Here is a 20,829-nt window from a genome sequence, read left to right as displayed (position 1 = left end):
TCTTTCGCTTCTCGGCAGTGAGCGAACTAATTCCTCTTCCCTGAACTGCTGAACTGGTTTGCGTGCAGTCACCCTACCTCCAACACTGAAAGGTGCCCCAAATCTCCACCCAGGCGTGGATACCACAGAAACCTCAGGGTCACACACCGAGATTGGTTGAGTCTCTCTAATCTCTCTTCATCAGTAGGCTTCCTGTCTCTTATTTCTTCTTTTTCTGCAATTCATTTGTAGAACACAGGATTTTTAGAAAAAAATTCTGGAAAAGGTACTGGGTGGGGAATGCAGATGTCCGGAGCTGTAACTTTGGCTTCTACTAACTAGCAGAGGGTGAGTCATGAGTCAGTTGCCCTCTCCAGGCCTCATTATCATCTTTGTAAAAGGCGATGAATCAATTATATGATCCTTTACTTTCCTTCCAGCTCCACTTTATTGTTCTTAATTTGGACAACATGTATCTTGAGGACAGACTGCATTTTTATTCTAATTTTGCATCTCATGTCAAGTCCTCCAGGAAGACCAGGGAACTAACTTCTGGATGTAGCTTGAAAGCTGCAATCCATTAAAAATGTGCAGTTTTCTTCCAGCCACTTTGGATCTCAATGGACTAAATTAAGAACCCCATATTTCTTAAAAATACTTGTGAGAAATTCGGAATAAACTCCCATTTTGTGAGAAATATGTGTTTATATGTAGTGGAGAGTGACTCTTTTTATTTTGGTGAATTCCATGAAAGGAAAAGATGGTCTCAGTTTCTCGTAAAATTCAAGGGTGAATTGACAGGTTCAAAGATCATGTATTCTTAACAGTCTATCATTCTTGTACTTTGTTTACAACTAATTTAGTTCTCTCTTATCTCAAGAGTGTAAATTCCTTGAGGGCAAGGAGGAGAAAGCGAAGCAAGGACGCAGACACACCTGACCTTGGGGGTGTGGTGCCATTGACTACTTTGACACTATGTCACCCTTTTCTCCAGTCAGTGGAAAGGGTGGCCCACTCATGCCCCTCTGAATCTGCCCAGAAGGTGACATCCTTTGCCTTAACAGTGAGAGTTTCCATCCTCGAGGCTGGAATGAAAAGGGTGAATCAGGGCTTCTAGACCTTTACATAATTAATCAATTTTTATCTACCAGCTGAGTAGATCCTGTTGTGCCCACAATTCTTGAAGCCACGAAGATTGCTTCTAACTGCATGAATTCATATCAGGCATATATATGCACAACAACTGTAATTTCCAACCGGAATGAGGACATACAGCTTGCCTCCAGGCATTAGAAACTGGGTCTTTCCTAGAAAATCTGTAGGTATGGTCAACCTAATTATAGGATGCATGCACCATCAACACAGCTAATGTACCTGTGACTTTGGGCTTATTCACACTGACGATAGCATTCCTGGAAAGTCCAGTCAGAGTATTTCTTTGCAAAGCATTCTATTCAGTTGCCATGTCGAGATACAACCTGGCCTGACATCTTTTCTCCTTCAAAAAGGAAATATTTCGGAGTTGAAAGGATTCAGCAAAGCCATCTTTGAATGCTTTGAACAGTAGACACCTGATAATCATGTTGGCTTCAAGAAGAGCAAATGAGTCTAAGATCATTATTCTATATTCTACGTGCTTTCTTTTCTCCTTGCCAACTGCTTCTCCAGACACTTCTCAAAACAATACCTAGTCCATGTGGACAGAATCTCACTCAGTCCTTACAACTCTACATTCTAGAAACATGTTGGAACTATCATATTAAAGTCAGAGTAAGAGATGCAGCATGAAGTAAAATCCTTGAAAAATGTGAAGCGCTCCACTCTATAAGTGCTTATTATTGGTAGTGAAGCGTGTGGAGCTGTTTCGGTCAAGCTACTGCTTTTGGACATTTTCTTGTGCAGACATCTGTTTCTTGATGAGGCACTTGTCTGTAGGGATGCAGGAAGTTTAGAGAATCAAGATGTTCCACTAACAAAGTAGTTTGTTGTATTTTGGCAACTTATTTTAGGGGATAGTTTACAAGAGATATCTGGGTCAATAGAAGCATGGGACTGAATGACCTCTGCACTTCGGGACAAGGTCAACGATGCAGATCACGCGGAATGCTTTCTCAGAAAAGCCTGTTATGTAAGGTCTGGTTCTGGTACTTTCTGGATGGCATGCTTCCAGAATCTTCAACTTTGTTTCTGAATCCCCCAAGTCCAAAAGGTGTGTCCCTTGAACACACACATGCATCAGGTGCGCACACACACACACACACACTCATACATCCCTGATATTTTTATGGTTTGTTGAAATCAGAGATCCATGCAGACAAATTGAAAGTGATGCTGAGCCTGCTAGGAGGAAACAATTTTTCTTTTACAAAGATAAATGTAGATTGATGGGGCTTTTTTCCTTCTTAGGCAAATATGTCTTCTACCTTCATAGTTGACATTTTATACTTTCTCCTTTTGCTGTCAGTGTCAAGGGAAAAAACTGTCTGTAAATTGGGTTTTTTTCTGAATTCTCATCTGAATGTTCAAAAAGGCTTTAAAATTTTTTAAAATTGTTTTCTAACTTTTATCTTCCAGATCCACTAAGAATGGCTTAATCTTTGTCTTCCTTCCTGGTCAAGACAGGGCCCTGACGTTGATAATTGTGCTAAAATGGGAGTGCAGATGCTGAATGCAGCTGAGGGAAAGGAATGTGTAACTTCTATTAGCTACTTAGGGAGCACGTTTTATTAAATGGATGCTAGCTTTAGAGCATGAAAAAGACAATAACGAAGAAAACTGACAAGTGTGACAGTCTGGAAGTGAGCCCCTAGCTCAATCTTGATAACTCACAGGCGCACGATGAAAGTCTAATGGCTTGATAGATTCTGCTCCTTGAGATGGGGTATGATTGTTTGTCCTGTCTTCTCTAATATGACCAGCTTAGAATCACAGATGGAGAATAGGATCAGGGTCACAGGTAATTCCTTCTTTTATAGATGAGGACCTGTCCAAACTGTTTTGGTGACTTATCCGAGATCACAAAGCTAGTTAGAGTTGGAACTAATTAAAGGTCTGTGGATTTACATATTGCCTTCATTTTATTTTATCTGATGAATTTTAATTTATGAATTTTGTGTGTCTTCACTTTTAAAATATTTATTCTTCCAGAGACACCATCTTTCAAAAGGTTTTAATTACCAAACAAAATAGTGATTAAGAAGAAATGTGATCTTTTTCCATTTCTATTTACTAGATGCATATACCTGCCAATTAGAATATCTGAACAGCATGAGACAGACAGGCTGTATTGCATAGTAATTAAAAGCCCATGCACTGAAGTGAGATTGGGTTTGACTCCCACCATTGTCATTTACTGGATGATTTGGGGCAAATTACCTAACTCCTCTGTGACTCAGTTTTCTCATCTGCAAGATGGGGATAATATTTCTACCTCCCTTGTAGGATTGTCATGAGCCCTAAATAAGCTTATGCATTGCATGTGTTGAGTAAGCCATTTCCATAATGGGAAATGTGTGCTTTCTCTTAAGGTGTCATTTTTCTTATTCATCTTCATCTTGGGTGATCCTTGCAGCCAAGTCTCAGGATGGGACAAGAACAAAGGACTGGAAAGCATCCAAAACTGAATGAGACAACCCTCCCTCCTCGCTTCCCCTTCTCCTTCTGTGCCTGTCTCTATGCCTTGCAGATTTCTGTCATCTTCTGTGAAAATTTCTCAGGTGCAGGCCATGTGTCAAGGATTTAACAAGATACTTTTCCATTTAGAAGACATTGCTCTTCCCTTCTTTTTTCTCTGGGATGTCCCTGGCACCCTCTCTGGCGTCCTTCCCCAAGTTCTCAGATCTTTTTTCCCTTGTTGTGTTTTATGTCTGATAGTCTCCTATCAGCTGCGACTTGCATTGGCAATAATAAAATTACATTTGCTGTTGTCTAAGATCCCTCACGTCTTCAGTCTAGCGTGGAGTGCTTAGCCCAAAGACTCCTGCTTTGCATCCTTCTTGTGGCACCTGGGTGACCATCTGCTTGGTTCCTGAACCTTGTTCCTATCTTGAGCCTAGATCTCTAACTTAGTAACTCCTATCTCAGCAATCATACCATTTGGGGAGTCCCCATTCTTCAAGTCTTTTTTTTTTTTAAGATTTTAGTTTTCCCTTTTCTCCCCAAAGCCCCCCGGTACATAGTTGTATATTTTTAGTTGTGGGTCCTTCTAGTTGTGGCATGTGGGACGCCACCTCAGCATGGCTTGATGAGCGGTGCCATGTCCTCGCCCAGGATCCAAATCGGTGAAACCCTGGGCCGCCGAAGTGGAGCACACGAACTTAACCACTCAGCCACGGGGCCAGCCCCACCATTCTTCAAGTCTTTATGTGTGAGTGCCACAAGGCAGACTGCATTGCGCACTGGGAGGAAAATGAGAGAATATTCTAAGAATGCTGGAGAAATTTTCCAGGATTATGACCCTGCGACATATGCATGGACCTTGAAAGCTTCTTTGGAATTTTTAGAAAATGTATTAAAACAATGTGGGCTTCCATATTAAACTTTGGAAAGGATCTCTGGGAAGGTGGGGGAAAAACAGGAAGCAAGCATCTGTTTTAGGACCCAAACTAATACCCTCTCCTCCCTTGTCACACAGGGGTCAAGCCAAATCATACATTTCCAAATTTCAACCCTTCTGGAAAGCTTTCTCTATTTCTCTCTCACAGAGAAGCTAACCCTCTATCCTTTGAACTCTCGCAGAACTTTTTAATCCTCCCTGTATTTCATATCTCTTCTAACTCTACTTTCCTCAGATTCAGCTTTGGTTGGATATTTGATATTATCTCATTTAATTCTTATCCTAACCCTTCAAGTTAGACATTATCAACGTCACTATTGTACCAATGAAGAAGGACAGATCATTTCAATGTCTTGCCCAAGACATGCCTGCATTCCGGTGCACGAATTTCAAATCTAGGCCTTATTCTACCACATCGTGGCTGCATCTCAATAAAACTATGTAGACATATTTTCTTTATAAAACGGAAGCTACTTGAGGTCAGGAACAATGTCTTAATAATTTTGTAAAACATTCCTATATTATGTAGTACATGCCTGACAAGAAGTGGTACTTCATTAGAGTCTGATAAATGAATGAATATAGGAATGAATGTATGAATCAATAAATAGATAGTTCTTGAAAATAGAGATCTTGAGAATAATAAAGTGTTGTTATGATATTTGCGGGGGAGGTGGTTTGAAATCTAATTCTAGGCTTCAGATAAGAAACAGTCCTTTTATTCTTCATTGGTATGTCATTATTTGGCTCAATAAACCCTTTTAATAATTTGGCAAAGGTAAATGTTGACCAAGTGTCTGATTATTTGAGGCAATGAATTTCTATCTGTTACATAAATTCATTGTGAGAGGACACATTAAGTTCTGGGAACCATTCTTATTAATGATGTAATACATGTTAATGTTGATTAAGGTCTCAGTAAATTTTACTTTGCTCTGCTTTCCTTCCCTCTTTCTCCAATACCCTTTATTACCACTTTTATTTCCTTCTTTTCTAATTTATAAAACAAGTCAAATAAAGTAGGGGCCATGTACAGCAAGGAACTTTCAGTCCACAAAGTCCTTCTTTATAATTTAAAGCAGAATGACACGGAGCTGCTTAAAGACTATGGGTCACACGAGTGTTGAGAGAAGCTCTCGAGGGAATGCCTTCTGACCCTTCCACTTTTGGAACTCAAAATAAACCATAAATTTCTGTCCTCCTCAACTTGAGGTCCATTTTCCCACTATTCATTATCTGACTTCCAAATTGAATTACCAAAAGTCCAGAAATCCTGCCAACAATATTTTGAATAAGATGGGGAATTGAAGGTCAGAGAGAAATAAACTGTTTCCATCCTGTCTGTCTTGTCCCTCCTGTGTCTCCTTCATCACCCCCAATAACCTACTCTGAGTGATGAGTATGTCAGAGACAGGCCACAAAAGCATGGGAAATATCTCAATTTCCATGGGAATCCTTGGGTAAGTAGTAGCCAGTGCTTAAGAAAAACAATACTCTTTTTTTTTTCATTTTTAAATAGCAGCACAAGATGGGTGATATTCCAATGTAACTATCAGCTGCACTAGGCAGTGACAGAGGCCTCCAAATTTGCTTTCTTTCTTTCTTTCTTTTTTTTTTTTTGAGGAAGACTAGCCCTGAGCTAACTACTGCCAGTCTTCCTCTTTTTGCTGAGGAAGCCTGGCCCTGAGCTAACATCCGTGCCCATCTTCCTCTACTTAATATGTGGGACGCCTACCACAGCATGGCGTTTGCCAAGTGGTGCCATGTCCGCACCTGGGATCTGAACCCGTGAACCCTGGGCCACTGAGAAGCGGAACGTGCGAACTTAACTGCTGTGCCACCGGGCCAGCCCCCAAAGTTACTTTCTCTGTCTCTCCATAGGAGTGATCTCCAACAATGTAGCTTCTCTATGCTTTCAGAATTAATAGCATTATTCCAAGGCAGAGACTTTCTGAAAGAAGCATATCTTGCATGTCAGTCAGATCTTTGCTGAACATATTCTATTCTATTCTATTCTGTTCAGTTCTGTTCCATTCCATATGTTCATTCATTCATTCAATAAACATTTACTAACCAACACCCCTGTGAAAGATGCTTTGATAGGGATAATAGGCCAAATATAATAGAACAGTAATAATAATGGGTCACATTTATAGAATATTTACTATGTGCCAAGTACTATTCTAAACACTTTAATACATTAACTTATTTAGCTTCATAACATTTGTATGAGGCAGGAACTATATTATCACCATTTTACATAGGAAAATGGAGGCTTAGAATTTAAGTAACTTGCCCAAAGTAACTCGGCTGCTAAGTAAGAGTTGGAATATAGACCCAAGCAGTGTGGACCTCTGCTCTTATCTTCTATACCGTCCTAGGAGTTAAAGCAACTTTAAAGTACTTAGTTATTTTCAAGATACTCTGGGAGACCAAGGAAGTAAGATATGGTACCCACCCTCAAGGAGCTTGCTGTCTCACTGGGAGTCCATACATATGGAACTCTTAGATACACAACCATGAGAAACTAGAGAAACTGGGTGAAAATGTGCTGTCCATAACTTTAGCAGAAGGAATGTCTTCTATCCCTTGCTCTGTAACTTACTAGAGATCTTGGAAAATCTTTTAATTTCTATAAACCTGAGTTTTTCTACTTTTAAAATAAGGGTGGAGGGAACAAATTAAAAGCTCTCTAAGATCCCTGAAATGTGCCTCTATTTTGTGATTTTATTCTAGAGACAAGAGAAAGCAGTCTAGGCTGGAGTAATTACTGAGGTTTCTGAAAAAGAGTGAGACTTCTGGGCCTAGAGTATTAGAAGAGTTTTAAATTGTGGTGTGGGTGGACGGAGAGGGAGGTGGTGTGCTTGGAAGACATTGAGGAGACCAACGGGACTAGGTATTCAAGTGGTTGCAGGGAATTCTGGGGACAAAGGTTAGAAATGGAGAACTTTGGAAGCCAGAAAGTGGTTTGAAATTGATATAGTAGATCAGAGGTCCTCAAAGTGTAGTCCTGGACCAGAGTTGTAAATTCTCCAGCCTGTCTCAGACCTTTTGAATCAGAAACTCTGGGATGGGGCTCAGTGATCTGTGTTTTAACCAGACCTCCAGGTGATGGGAGTGCGTGTTCGAGTTTGAGAACCACTGTGGTAGATTGTAGAGAACCATTACAAGTGAGTAGGGAATTGTTTCTGACAGGCTGGTATGACAGTGAGTGCAGAACGTACTCAAATAGGAAGAGGGAAACAGTAAGGTGGGATGTCACAGTCATTCAGGCCTGGAGAAGGGGGGCAGATTTGGGTATGGAGAAGAAAGGAAACATTTAAAAGAAAGGACACATTTTATAGGAAGAAAGAACATTATTTGTGACAGATTAGCTATTAGGAGTGAAGAAGATGAACAGTTTAATATGAATGAGTGTTTATAAATTATGAGAATAAGGAGAATATCGTAGTTACAGATAAAAATGGGATATTGGGAAGGAGAGTTGAATAAAAAAGGGATATATGGTACTATTCACATGTCAGTTATCATCTCACGTCTTTGGTTTCTCACTTATATACTACAGACATTGAATTTGATCATCTTAAAATCTTTGTTTATAACAGCCAGAGGAGGGATATTAGAGGTTTTTTCACTAAACTGGTTTCCTTCCTTCCTTCTTTCTTTGCTTCCTTCCTTCCTGTTTGTCTTCCCTTTTTTTGACTGAAGACAAGAGGGCTCAAATCGCTTACTCAGGATCACCCAGCAAATGAATGACTGAATTGAAAATAGGGTTTGGTCAAGGGCAAACATTACTCTGTTGCACTTTCTTCCCTAAGTTTCCTTGCAATTGTTGTATTCCATGTTGAGAGTTGTCATTTTTTTTCCTGTGGGTAAGCTAGACAATTTACTTCATTCGCACATGATTTTCTGTAATTTATAACAATAATAAACTCTGCCATTTATGGAGTACATGGTAAATGTGTTAGTCATTCATGTAGATGCTTCACATACAGCAACTCATTTCATCATCATCATAGTGGTAGGTACCATTTTTATCTCCATTTTGCCAATGAGAAAACTGAGGTGAGGTAAGATTTAGAAACTTGCCAGAAGTCACACATGTAGTAAGATGTATTTGGGCAGTTTAGCCCTAACATCCATGTCCTTGACCACTGTGCTATTCTGTCTGTTGCCTTAATAGGAAAAAGAGCTTAGTTTTGACATTAATTGGATTTTCTGGATAAAAGCTCAATGTTCCACTTCACTTTCTCTCTAGGAACAGCCTTTTCAACCCGTATCCTAACTTTACAAACTCTTCCATTTATAGAACCTGAGACAGGACTTCTGTTGTGGTTGGGAGTTGGACATTTTCTCTGACAAGTGCAAGGAAGAGGTTTAACACAATTCAACATGTTACTTGTGACTGTAATAATGGAATTGAGATCTGGAAAGTATCTTATGAAATCATCCAGACAGATCCAGGTGGTCATGTGACTTAGTTATCCAAAACAGCTGGTTGCTTGTCTTTTCTTAATGACTTTTCTTCAGCAATGGAAACTCTGCCACATTTAGTTCATTGTTTCCATGGTTTCATCACCATATGGTTAGTAAGTTCTCCCGAACACTTCCTGGTTTTTTTGTGGGAGCTTTTTCACACTTAAAAGTGGCTGGTTTTTGAATTTTTAAATGGATTCATCATTAGTTATATGTTTCTTGTTTGAAGCTTCACAATGCCTTGATGCCACATCAGGGCCCCTTGCTGTGGTCTGGATACTGTCTTTGGTGAAGCTGGGAGCTCTGGTGCTAGGGGTCAAGTCTCATCATGGGCGCCATATGTCTGCTCCCCTCTGTGGTGCTATCACCTCCCTGGAGTCCTGCAAAGGTGGAGGGAGGGGATCTTGATCAGTTTCAGAACCCTAAACCACAGTCCTCTGACCTTGTCTCAGGGATCCTCTTTTCCCTCTCCATTTTTCTGCTTCTTCCTTTACCACTCATCAAATCAGTCCTCCTCTTTGGGAAGAAGCCAGGATATGTCCCTGGTGAGTTTAGGGTCTTGGAAAACAAAGGCCAGAAATGAGATGCTACCTTCAACTACCCTCTCTGCTTTTGGCCTTACAACACAACTCCCTCAGGGGTAAGGAAGCAGAAACGCCTAGCTACCATCTTGAAAGTAAGAGGAAAAACCATATGTAGAGAAAAACATGAATGAATACCTCAATAAATTAATATTTTACTTAGGTTATTATTATTATCTTTAAGAGTTGCCACAGATCACCTGTTTTTTGCCTGTGTGCTGTGAGGAGGAGTGACCTCCTGACCATAGGTGAAGTCCTGGGTTCAGGGATTCTGTGGTTAAAATGAAAGTCTGGTGACCTCACACTTGGATATATCAGAGATCTGGGGAGACAGAGTGTGCTTGTCCCCCAGGTGACCAAGGAGGAGGATGCATCATTCAATAGGGCCAGGCGGTATCAACCTGCCCAAGTCCAGTCTGCATTTGACCAACAGAGAGCAAACAGGGGTGCTGTGAGATGGACCTCTGCATGCTGCTTTGAAGTGGGTCAGGGCCTCCTCGCTTTCTTAGTTACTGCTTTGCAGTCCAGTATCTTCCTGGCTTTGAACACCTAGCTTTCCTCCTGTCATCCCCAGGGTAGAGTCCCTGGAAATTGCTTGTGACTTTTCCTAAGTTACTCCAGTATCTTTGTTACTTCACCAAGAAAGTAGGGTTTAAGGCATGAAGTTCATTCATCCACGAGTAAATGAGCTTAATACAATCAAATATTAATATCCCAGAAGTGAAAGGAAACTGCTGCAAATTGTAATCCTAGGTGGTATGAGTGTTAAATAAGTAGAGATGATGATGATGATGATGATGATGGTACCCTGTATTCCAGGTACTATGCTAACTTTTACATGCATATTCTCATGCACCCCTCACAGAAACTTTTTACAGTATCTATTAATGTTATCCTCATTTTAAAGATGATGGAACTGAGGCCGAGATATAATATAACTTGAATAACGTCACACAGATAGTAAGTGGCTATTGAAGACGAGCCTAAGTCATTTTATTCATGTCTAGCTCAGCTTCTTTTCGGTACATAACCAATGGTTAGTGGTGGATGGTGGTTAGTTATTTCTCTACAACTTCACTACCAGCTTATGAAAGCAAGACCACAATACATAGAATGAAACGCAAGTGTGCCATACTTATTTAGGCAAATAGTTATTAACAAGCTGGTTTATACAACTTATTTATACGCCATGTTTATACGTGTTTATACAACTTGTTCTGTAATCTCAATAAAGACCTCATTCTTTGTGCTCTGACTACAGCCTGTGGGAAAGGTTCACTCAGACAATAATAATCTGAGGTGGGATTCTGATACTCTTCTATTTGGTATCAGGCAACAAGAAATCTCAGAATCAAGGCCTAGATATGGGACTATTCAGGGATCAAGTCACAGGTGCCATCTCTAAGGATGAAGAGCTAATGACATTCTCATAACATTTCTATGGAATGGGTGGAGGTTTTTACAACAGTGTCACCAGACCAAACGTCTTGAATACAATTTTTGTGACTAGAGCGAGCCCATTATCTAATGAACAAACCTACACGTAGAAACTCATTTCTAACACATTCTGCTAATTGGCAAAGCATCTGGTATTGATCTCGGTAAGGACAGCTGGAGACACCTACAGCAGGCGCCTCTGGAGTGTGGTCTTTCTAAAAAGCTTGTTGACCACCAATGTGATGTAAATTCCTGATTAAAGCAGGTGGCTGATGCTAACTCGTACATCCATAATGTCACACTGTAGCAATGACAACCAGTTAAAACTTCTCATTTCATTGTTTTGATTCCTTTTTTTGTGTTTGTCTTACCCAACTAAAACTATACACTTCGTGAGAGGACCTTGTCTTTTTGTTTCACTGGGGATTTTGAAACCTATAATAGTCTATGGCACATCACCAGCATTTAATAAATGTATTTTTAATTTGTTGAATAAATAAGTAAGTAAAAGGAGAAGCTACTGAGGCCAGTCTTTTCTGTCTCTACTGTGATCCTATGAAATAAAATCAGCTTATTTAAATCAGTACCCTTGTCAACTCCCTAGTCTTTTACTACAGACTGCCTGTGAGGGGCCCTGATGACAAGTTAACCTAGTAGTTGAAGTAAGAGCTTGAACACAAGGATGGAAGTAGGTGTTATTCAGAGAACTTATCGATGGGGGTTGGTTAGAAGCTGTCAAGAGCTGGAAGGAAATGTGCCCACTCTGGATACATACGATGTGACGAACATAGTCAATTCCATTTCTTCAGCCGTCTTGTAGTTTAACATGGCTTATTATATAATTAATCAATAATATGAGCAAAAGCCTAAAGCACTACCAGGGAATGACTCAATTGTGTTTAGAAACAGAGCTGTCATTTCTGGAGTTATATCATAACACATTAATACTTACAATACCATATATTTCGCATTTTCTTCATCTTTTTATCATTTGGACCACTGAAGAATATTTCATATTAACTAACCATAGTCATTTTGCATGATGTATTATATATTAATATATAAATCAGGTAAGAATATAAATACATACGTCAACATGATATCACATTACGTTAGTCAGCCACTCTTTCACATTCTGTTAAGACATAAGCAATGAGTGGATTTTCTTTAGTTCAAGTTGAAGTAGGTTAGTTCAGGAAAATGGTAGATGCTAAAATGGGACATTGTTTCTCCACCAGAATGACCCGGCACTGCCTTCTCCCTGTACTTGAGAGTCAGTCTTGAATTTGACGGGCCAGGTGTAGAGGATCCTGGGGAGTTGAGAATTTCAGTTCCAGAACTCATCTGATTTTCCCCTATTTCCTTATACTCTAGTAATGGTTTTCACAATCACTTATTAACCCTGTCTCTCATGAGACATCTATGAGTAACAGACTCTGATCATCTCAACTTTTAAATGAGCAGCCAACAAGAAGGCTTTTTCAGTCTTCAGCCAAATGAATCCTTCCAGCTGGATCCAGCACAATGAGCACACACCCTCTGGGCTCCCTTTCTCTCTATCAGCCTCTGCTTGAGTTCAGATCTCTGCCACAAGAACTCAGAGGAGCTCACTTCTTCCTTTGTGTCTCAGATCCGGCTGACCGGGTACTCTCCAGCTGTGGAGACTGGCTGCTAACAAGTGTTTTAGAAACTTTTATTTGTCTTTCCTGGGTAGTTATTACATTTTTAGGAGCCAAGAAAGGGCATGTGCCTTTTGCTCATGAAGAAGCAAGCTTTGTGGTGTTTCTCAGAAGGCAGCAGCCTGGAACAAATCCACTCCCTAGTTACTTCTTCACTGATGGTCACACCTTCCCATGGCCAGCAGGGGGCATCTGCAACACAGATTTAAGTTGAGTTGAATTTAAATTGGCATGTCCTTGACATGGGACATGTTGGGACAACTCTTTGAGAAATGTGTTGTAAAATCTCTGTCCTGTTCTTCCCAACTTTCCTCCTTTTGTCTTCCTTCTTGACTGTTCCCGACATATGTCTGGAGTCTAGAATAAAACCTGCCCGTGGTCGCCAACTCTACCTGCCACAGGACTAGTCTACGCCTCAGGGCTACTTCTGTTTGTTTTAAGTCCTGATAAATGATGGTCTCCTAACGGAGCCTGATCAGACTGTTAGTGATCATAATTACCCTCTTCTCATCAGGGTATGTCCTCTCTGGTGTGAGGAACTGAATGAGCAAGCTCAGTTTGAAACCCAATTGTCTATTTTCAACCAGAAATTGAAATCAGTTACTTTAGAGTCTTTGTAGTCATTTAACAGCTTTACATCTTTCCACTTAACCAAATTAGAGACGTCCTAGTCCTTGATGCCTTATTCTGTGCCACACTTCAATATTTCACCTATCCCACCCCAAAATACAGTTTTACAATAACCTAGCAATTCAGTTCACTCATTCATTTCTTGATTCGTCAATTTATGTAGCCAATCTTTATTGAGTGCCCATTAAGTGCCAGGCCCTGGGCTACATGCTGAGATTGGAATTGTGAACAAAACAGACATTAATCCTGCTCTTGGGAACCTGACATTCTAAAGGGAGAGATAGACAATACTCAAATAAACATGCAGAGATATGAATGCAAATTGACAAGGGCCATGAAGGAAAAACACAGAGGGCTCTGAGAATATAGAGCCACTGTTAGAGCACGTCTCCCAGTGCCACCATCTTCATATTATCACATCAGGAGACATTTGAGCTCCTTGAGGTTAGGGCCTATGTTCTTTTATCAGTATATCCTTTTGTCAATGACTACAAAAATATCTAGCATATGGTTTACGTGCTCATGTCTTATATTCAGTTGTTTCAAGTGTCTCTGAAGCAAGGAACAACTTTGTAACCCTTGAAACACCTGGCACAAGATTTTATATATACAGATCTTCCTCAGCTTACGATGGGGTTATGTCCCGATAAACCCATCCTAAGTTGAAAATATCGTAAGTAGAAAATGCGTTGAATACACCTAACCTACCGAACATCCCAGCTGAGCTGAGCCTGCCTTAAACGTGCTCAGAACACTTGTATTAGCCCACAGTTGGGCAAAATTATCTAACATAAAGCCTATTTTATAATAAAGTGTTGAATATCTCATTTAATTGAATATTGTACTGAAAGTGAAAAAATGAATGGTCGGATGGGTGCAGAAGGGTTGTGAGTGTATCAGTTGTTCACCCTCATGATTGCACGGCTGACTGGGAGCCCTGGCTGCCCAGCATCATGAGAGAGTCTGGTACCACATAGCACTAGCCTGGGAAAAGATCAAAATTCGAAGAATGATTTCTACTGAATGTGTGTCGCTTTCACACTATCATAAAGTCGAAAAATCGTTAAGTTGAACCATCGTCAGTTAGGGACCATCTGTAGTTGGTTATTGATAAATTTTACTTGAATATAATTGCATTTTTAAAAATTCAGCCATATTTCTGTTTTCAGTGACTGTTTGTACTGTTTTCCACACTAATGCACCTTAAGATAATAACTTTCACTCAATTCACTCATTAGCAGGAAGGATGGAGGTGGCCCACGGCCTTTGGAAAGTTGATTTCCTGGCCAGCGTACCCACACAGGTCACAGATTGAAAACAGCACAACCCTACAATTATTCAAACCCGTTTCAGTTTGAAATCACTAATATGAGTCATCTAGAGAAAGAATTACCTCCCCCGAACCTTCAATTAAGATTTCACCCAGGCATTGCCAATTGATTTTATTCCAAAACAAGCTTTTCTTTGTAAAACAAAATGATAACAAGGTGGGAGGTGAGAGAAAAGAAGATAAAATTGTTTCTTGTTCCCAAGCATTAATGTAATGTAGCCAGGAAAAATGACTAGTATAGGGTCAAGTAGAGCCGGAGACTGAGTTGAAATCATAAGCACATCAGAAAGTTTTCTTCTCTGGATGGGGTTGTTTTTGACATGAAATTAATGTCAGATACAGTCAAGTTGATTTTGAAAGGGGAAAATAAAATGTTGGGTCTGAGCTTTGTATGATTTTCTTTTGCTGTGTTTCATTTTCCTATTTGTATGTGTGGCTATGGTGGGGAGAAAGAGGAAAGAGGGAATGAAAGAGTGTTCCAGGAACTTTTGAGAACAAATGTAGCAACACAGTTTATCTTTGTAAAAAGAATAAAATGTTTTAAGTGGTTTCCACTTCAGCATCTGTGAACACTTCAGCCTTTAAACTTTTACCGTTTATGAGAGATGCAATATTATTCATTCTCTGTCTTGTCTCAAACTCCTAATTAAACCAAATGGACTTACCAATGTCTATACTCTTAACTTTTTGATGTCCTGTAATTGGACCTATACGAAGCCAGGAGTCGAAGTCAGAAAGAAATGTTTTCCAAGCACAGCATTTCCCTTCTCCCTCACATCCTGAGGGCAAAAATGAAGAGAACAGTAATCAGATGTTCTGGTATGTTTGTCTACTCTGAGGAAACGGAATATGATTTTCTATAGGCAATGTTATAAATGGCAGCTGATTTCTAGGTCATCCTACAAAAACCTATTGAAGCAGTGATATAGATAAAATTGTACAAGGGTTCTGATTCATTCTGGTTTTAAAAGGCTTTTGTGGGATGTCTTGAGAATTTAACCACTATTTATAGACGGCGTTTTTATGGGGAAATGCATCGTGAAAGAGTTAGCAAAGGAAAATTTTGAAACCGATTGAGTTTAGAAGATAAGATGCCATCTCTGTATACTGAAACAGTCTTTGAAGGCCCCTTTCAGTAGTTTTACCCCGTTTTTGTTTTCATACCAAATTTGCCATGGGCTGGGTACAGAGCCTCCTCCACCATCCGTGCCTTCCTCAGGAAGGGGAGGCAGAGTGAGCGGGCTTCGCTTAGCATGGCTTTCTCCTCTCCCTAATCACACTTCAGGCTCAAGAAATACAGAGTCACTTTTGCATCTCTTCAGAGCATATGCAAATTCCCCTCTTTCTGCCTGGAAGGCCCATCCTTTTCTGCTCCTCATTTGCCTCTTCTGAGCAGCCTCCCAACTCGCCCTTGTGGATATTGGTGTCCTCCAATGTGCTCTGCTGCTGTCTGGACATCCTCTCCTTGAATGGCTCCTTGTGACTAGTTACAACTTTGAGACCTCAGTAGGCTGTAAGCACCTTGAAGGCAAGGACCAAACCCTGTGAGAGTTTGTATGTTCACTGTGTCCTGCTGACACAGTAAGCATGAGCGAGGAGTACATTAGTAATGAATAAATGAAATGTAAAAATACGCAACTCATTTGTTCTAACTACCCTTTCAGGTCCTACTTACTCTTTCACCGGGCAGTCATACACAAATATGTCTCTGTATTTTACAAAAACAAATAGCTCAAATGGAGCAAAAGTGAGAAAGAAAAAAGAGACAGAAGTTGGGAAGGAAAAAAAAGCAAAACAAACACCTAAAGAACCAGATGAATAAAAAAACCAAGAATATGAGAACTATTCAATAGATTATCTTTATCTAAATAACGGTGAATGAACTATTGGGTCAAGATTGAAACTGAAAAAATTACTGCCTGCATTCGCCTTATGGGCTGGAAGTGAGGGGTAAATGGAGCCTGGAAGAGCAGTATTATGGATGAAGTTCTTCAAGAGCTGGGTGGGATATTGCGACCTGTGTGAAAAAATGGACCTGCCGTTTCTGGCTGTAGTACCCCACACCAGCCAGCAGAGGGTAGCCACAAACATTGCATGCGCCCGCCCACATTGTTTTCATCATGTTTCAGATAAATATAACAGTGGCGAGTGTTGTCTCCAGAGGAAGAATATGGGAGGTAGTGGGTGTCGTAATTCTTAGTAACTTGTGGGGAATTTTTTTGATGTTTTAATTTGGGACCTGAAGCTAGAGAACATGGATTGAGTTTGGTTGGAAAAATGATTATGCAGTTAGAACTAACTGAAGAAGCAGTAGTACACGCCAAACACTGTGCTAAGTGATTCACATGCATTAGCATATTTAATCATTACAAAAAATTCCATGAGAATGTTTTACTTTATCAGTCCCAATTTCTAGGCACAGAAAAAAATAAACATTAGATAATTTAAGCAACTTCCAGAATTTGGAATCAAAGTGACGCTTATCCTTATTTTCGTGTTTTATTCCAGCCATAATGCTATGCTGGGCTGGGCCTGATCTGCTGTAGTGTGGGACCCCAGGTGGCTTCAGAGAGAGGGTCCTAGGGAAAGAACGGAAGCAGAAAGAAATGAAAAGGAAAAGACATTGGAGAGGTGACTAATTCTAAATCATAGTTTCAAAATCATATTTATGATACTAGAGGAAACTATGATATGATTCAATATTTATGGGGTTTTTGTAAGTTATATAGTAAATTTCCCTACCTTTCTCTCCCTAATATCCATAATTGCTAATCTTACACACTTTATTTAAATTGTCTCTTCCTTGTCTCCATGTGAATGCATGATGAAAGTGTGTTTATAGCAGCAAGTCCTGTCTGGCCACCATATGAATCCTGTCACAGCTCTTCAAGACTTTGATTATGGTCTGCATTGACCAGGAGATAAATGTTAGCAGATTTCTGAGGAGCAAAATCAAGATATTTTTAGTTCACTTTGGTAAATATTTTTGACTGTTGACTATGTTGCCAAGCATTGTGCTATGTACAGGAGTTAAAAGGTATTTAAGACTCAATTTCTACCTTCCAAAGCGTCCTCATATCCAGCTTGGAAAACAAACACATAAATCAATAACCCTAATGCAATATGATAAACTCTATCTTAAAAGCATGTGTAAAGTGCCAAGGTGACAATGAAGGGACAGCTTTTTTGGGTCTCCCTATATACAACAGCTTGTCTTATGGATTAACATTTAAGATTTGCTTGGTGTTTTTTGAATTCAGACTCATGATAAAATAATGGCTAACCTAGAAGGTTAGTTTTGAAACTGGGCATAAAAACAGTTGCATCCTATGTGGAGGAGGGCTCAGAATTCTGCCCACATCCACTCACTAGAATGCTGAAGACAGAAAGGAGTGGTGTAATGCTGCTACAGTCGTTCCGTTGGCAATTAATACACGTCTGTTGAAGGCTTACTGAATGTAAGATACTCCAACAGCCGTGATGGAACAATGGGCCAGGGGTTGGGAAGAAAAAATCAAATCCGTACAACTGAAGCAGAATGATTTCCTTTTATAGCTGAAAATGGCAGAAGAAAACATCTAGATTAACTCTGTCATTTTACAGATAAAGGAACTGTGGTCTGGCAGGAAAAAATAATCATTTTTTCAAATGTTATACATCTAATTAATGGCAGATCTGGGAGCAGAGCCCTCAGAAGACTGGTAGGCAATGCAGTGAGTGAACTCTAGAGTCAGAAGTCCCATCTCCACCACATACCAGCTGGGTTAGTTTAAGTAAGTTATTTAAACTCTCTGTCATTTAGTTTCTTCATCTGTAAAATGGGAATAGTACTATAGTGTCTGCCATATATAAAATGAAAGAATACAAATAAAACAGTAATTAAGATTAGATGAGATAATGCATATTAACCAGGGACATAGTAAGAGCTTGATGAATGTTAATTGTTAGAATTCATGTGTCTCAATTTCTACGTTAGTATTCTTTCTGCCACAACAGTGAAATGGGGTTTTGTTCATTTTTGTTTCTCTGACACAGGAAGAAATCTCTCTTTTAGATTTGTGTGCTCACGTGGTACTCCCATTCCTCTTTACATCTCTTCTTTCAGGGCCAAGGAGATTAAGATCAAGTTGGGAATTCTCCTCCAGAAGCCAGACTCTGCTATTGACCTTGTCATTCCGTATAATGAGAAGCCGGAGAAACCAGCCAAGACCCAGAAGTGAGTCATGAGTATGGATTCCGCTCCTTTTCCTCCAGAGGATGCCTATTTTTCAAGTGTATAGCACCATCCCTCATCTGCAGAACTCCCCCCTTCAATTACTCATGGAGGATCATAAGAGCCTTAGAGAGTTGGTTTGTAAATAAGCACTTTTTTTTGACTCTCCTATGTCTGGAGCATAATATTGTATACTGGCAGGATACTTAAAAAATAGACAAGGCCCTGCCTTGGGACCTTGTTCGAGAGACAGATCATACCTCATAAAATGGCGCCAGACACCTCATCAGTTACCCATGTGGAAGTGTGGTAAAAGGTATCTGTTCACTTGCTGCCCTGGGTTCAGGTAACCATTCTCTCCTCATCCAATTAATTGTGATCACTGGATGCTCGTCTGCTAAGGAAGTATCCAAGGCTGCTTCCTCAGCAGGAGCTACAAGTAAGAACATTTTCCTCAGGAAGAGGCTAAGACCAAGGCAGACAATTTAAGCCTCATAGTTTCTTTTCCAAGATATTATCCCTTCAAGGTCCAACAGAGGAGCAGAAGACTTCCTTGATGGAAGAATGAGTACTTCACCAGCTATTTCTATTGAATTTACATCAAGTAATTTTTTCCCCCAATCCATAAATTAATACTCCTGACTGGACTTCCGTAGTCCTCGCTCCCTCTTACCCTACCTTGCCCAACATACTTCTGTCAGTTTAGGCATGGAGAGAAACTATCATCCTAAAGATTCAAGATGTTATGGTGGTAAATCCAGCTCATGATTGGCATTGGCTCTCCTGTAACTTAATCACACTGCTCACGGCATTCACATGGTTTATCATTGTTCCACCAGCTACACAGCCTGTCATTGCCTAGACAAAATACACTCCGTCTTCCCTTTAAAACAGAGATACCCGTAAAAATCAGGAAAGGAAAGTGGGAAGAAGAAAAGCCAAAGGTATTCAAACTCTTTCACTCTACTACCTAAAAGTTTTGAGGAGATCACAGAAGTGTGGTAAAAATACAGGAATCCCTTTTAACCTCCATTTCTCTTAAAATTTAACATTTGTATAAATTGGCCAATCTTTTCTTTGTCCAAATGACCTTCAACTTAATATAGCTAGATTGGTTAGGAGCTAGAGAGATGGGTGATGCTTTTTTAATCTTTTTCCATCAACTTAAGTGGATATCCTCATTCTCTTCCTTTTATTACTTCAAAGTGATCCCAAACCGGAAGTGAGGCATAATTGAGTTTTCTGCCTTTAGAAAGGGGAAGCTAATTCAATGTGGATTGGTAGGCACCAGGCACTAGTGGAAATAAGAACCACGTTTTAGAGCAGCATCAGATCAAAAAGTCTATTTTGAAGCAAACAATATGGTGGTTATTGATCTGTTGGAATTAGCTTTAAAAAATAAATACAGTACTATATTTCCTGCTTTGATTCTCTGCTTTAATATCCCACACAAACACTTGAACAATTCGGCTTAACAGGGATTCAGAGAGAGCCAGTTTTGGAAGAAAACCTGGGGCCGACATTTATTGGATTATTTCCTTCTCTTGTTTTCATCCCCTTTCTTCTTCCAGAAGTTTCAATTGTTTTGGAAAAAAATCCTTCATATCCCCAGAGAATATTTGTGTGTCTCTACTGCATTTTTAACAGTGACCGCTACAAAGCTTTCCCATCCTCTTCCAATCCCCCACCCCATTCCACCTCCTCATTTTTAGCAAATGTCCAGGCCTGGTAACTAACAGAAAAACAGTGGTCTGCATGAGCTCGACTGATCTGTCTTCCCCCCACTTTAAAATTTCTCTGTATTTTTTACTCACGTTCTTCTCTCAGAGAAGAAAATAAACCTTCTCTGGACTGAAGGTATTTTTAGCCCCTTTCATCTTTAAAAAAAAAGCAATCCTTTCTAAAAAAAAAATTTTCTATTTTTTGATATATTTTTATTCTTCTCCTTA

General features: G+C 39.8%; 1 protein-coding gene across 1 annotated transcript in view; it reads left to right on the top strand.

The window, feature by feature from the left end:
• The window catches only part of RGS5 (regulator of G protein signaling 5), a 52,057-nt gene that overhangs the window by 7,336 nt on the left and 23,892 nt on the right, over positions 1–20,829 (top strand). Inside the window, exon 2 of the mRNA XM_046682240.1 lies at positions 18,773–18,883. Within this exon, the coding sequence (XP_046538196.1) occupies positions 18,773–18,883 (111 nt within the window). The remainder of the gene's footprint in view (positions 1–18,772; positions 18,884–20,829) is intronic.

This window comes from Equus quagga, chromosome 13 (assembly GCF_021613505.1).
Source record: "Equus quagga isolate Etosha38 chromosome 13, UCLA_HA_Equagga_1.0, whole genome shotgun sequence".
NCBI lineage: Eukaryota > Metazoa > Chordata > Mammalia > Perissodactyla > Equidae > Equus > Equus quagga.
Note: the sequence above shows the minus strand (reverse complement) of the source record. Positions and strands in the feature narration are given on the sequence as shown.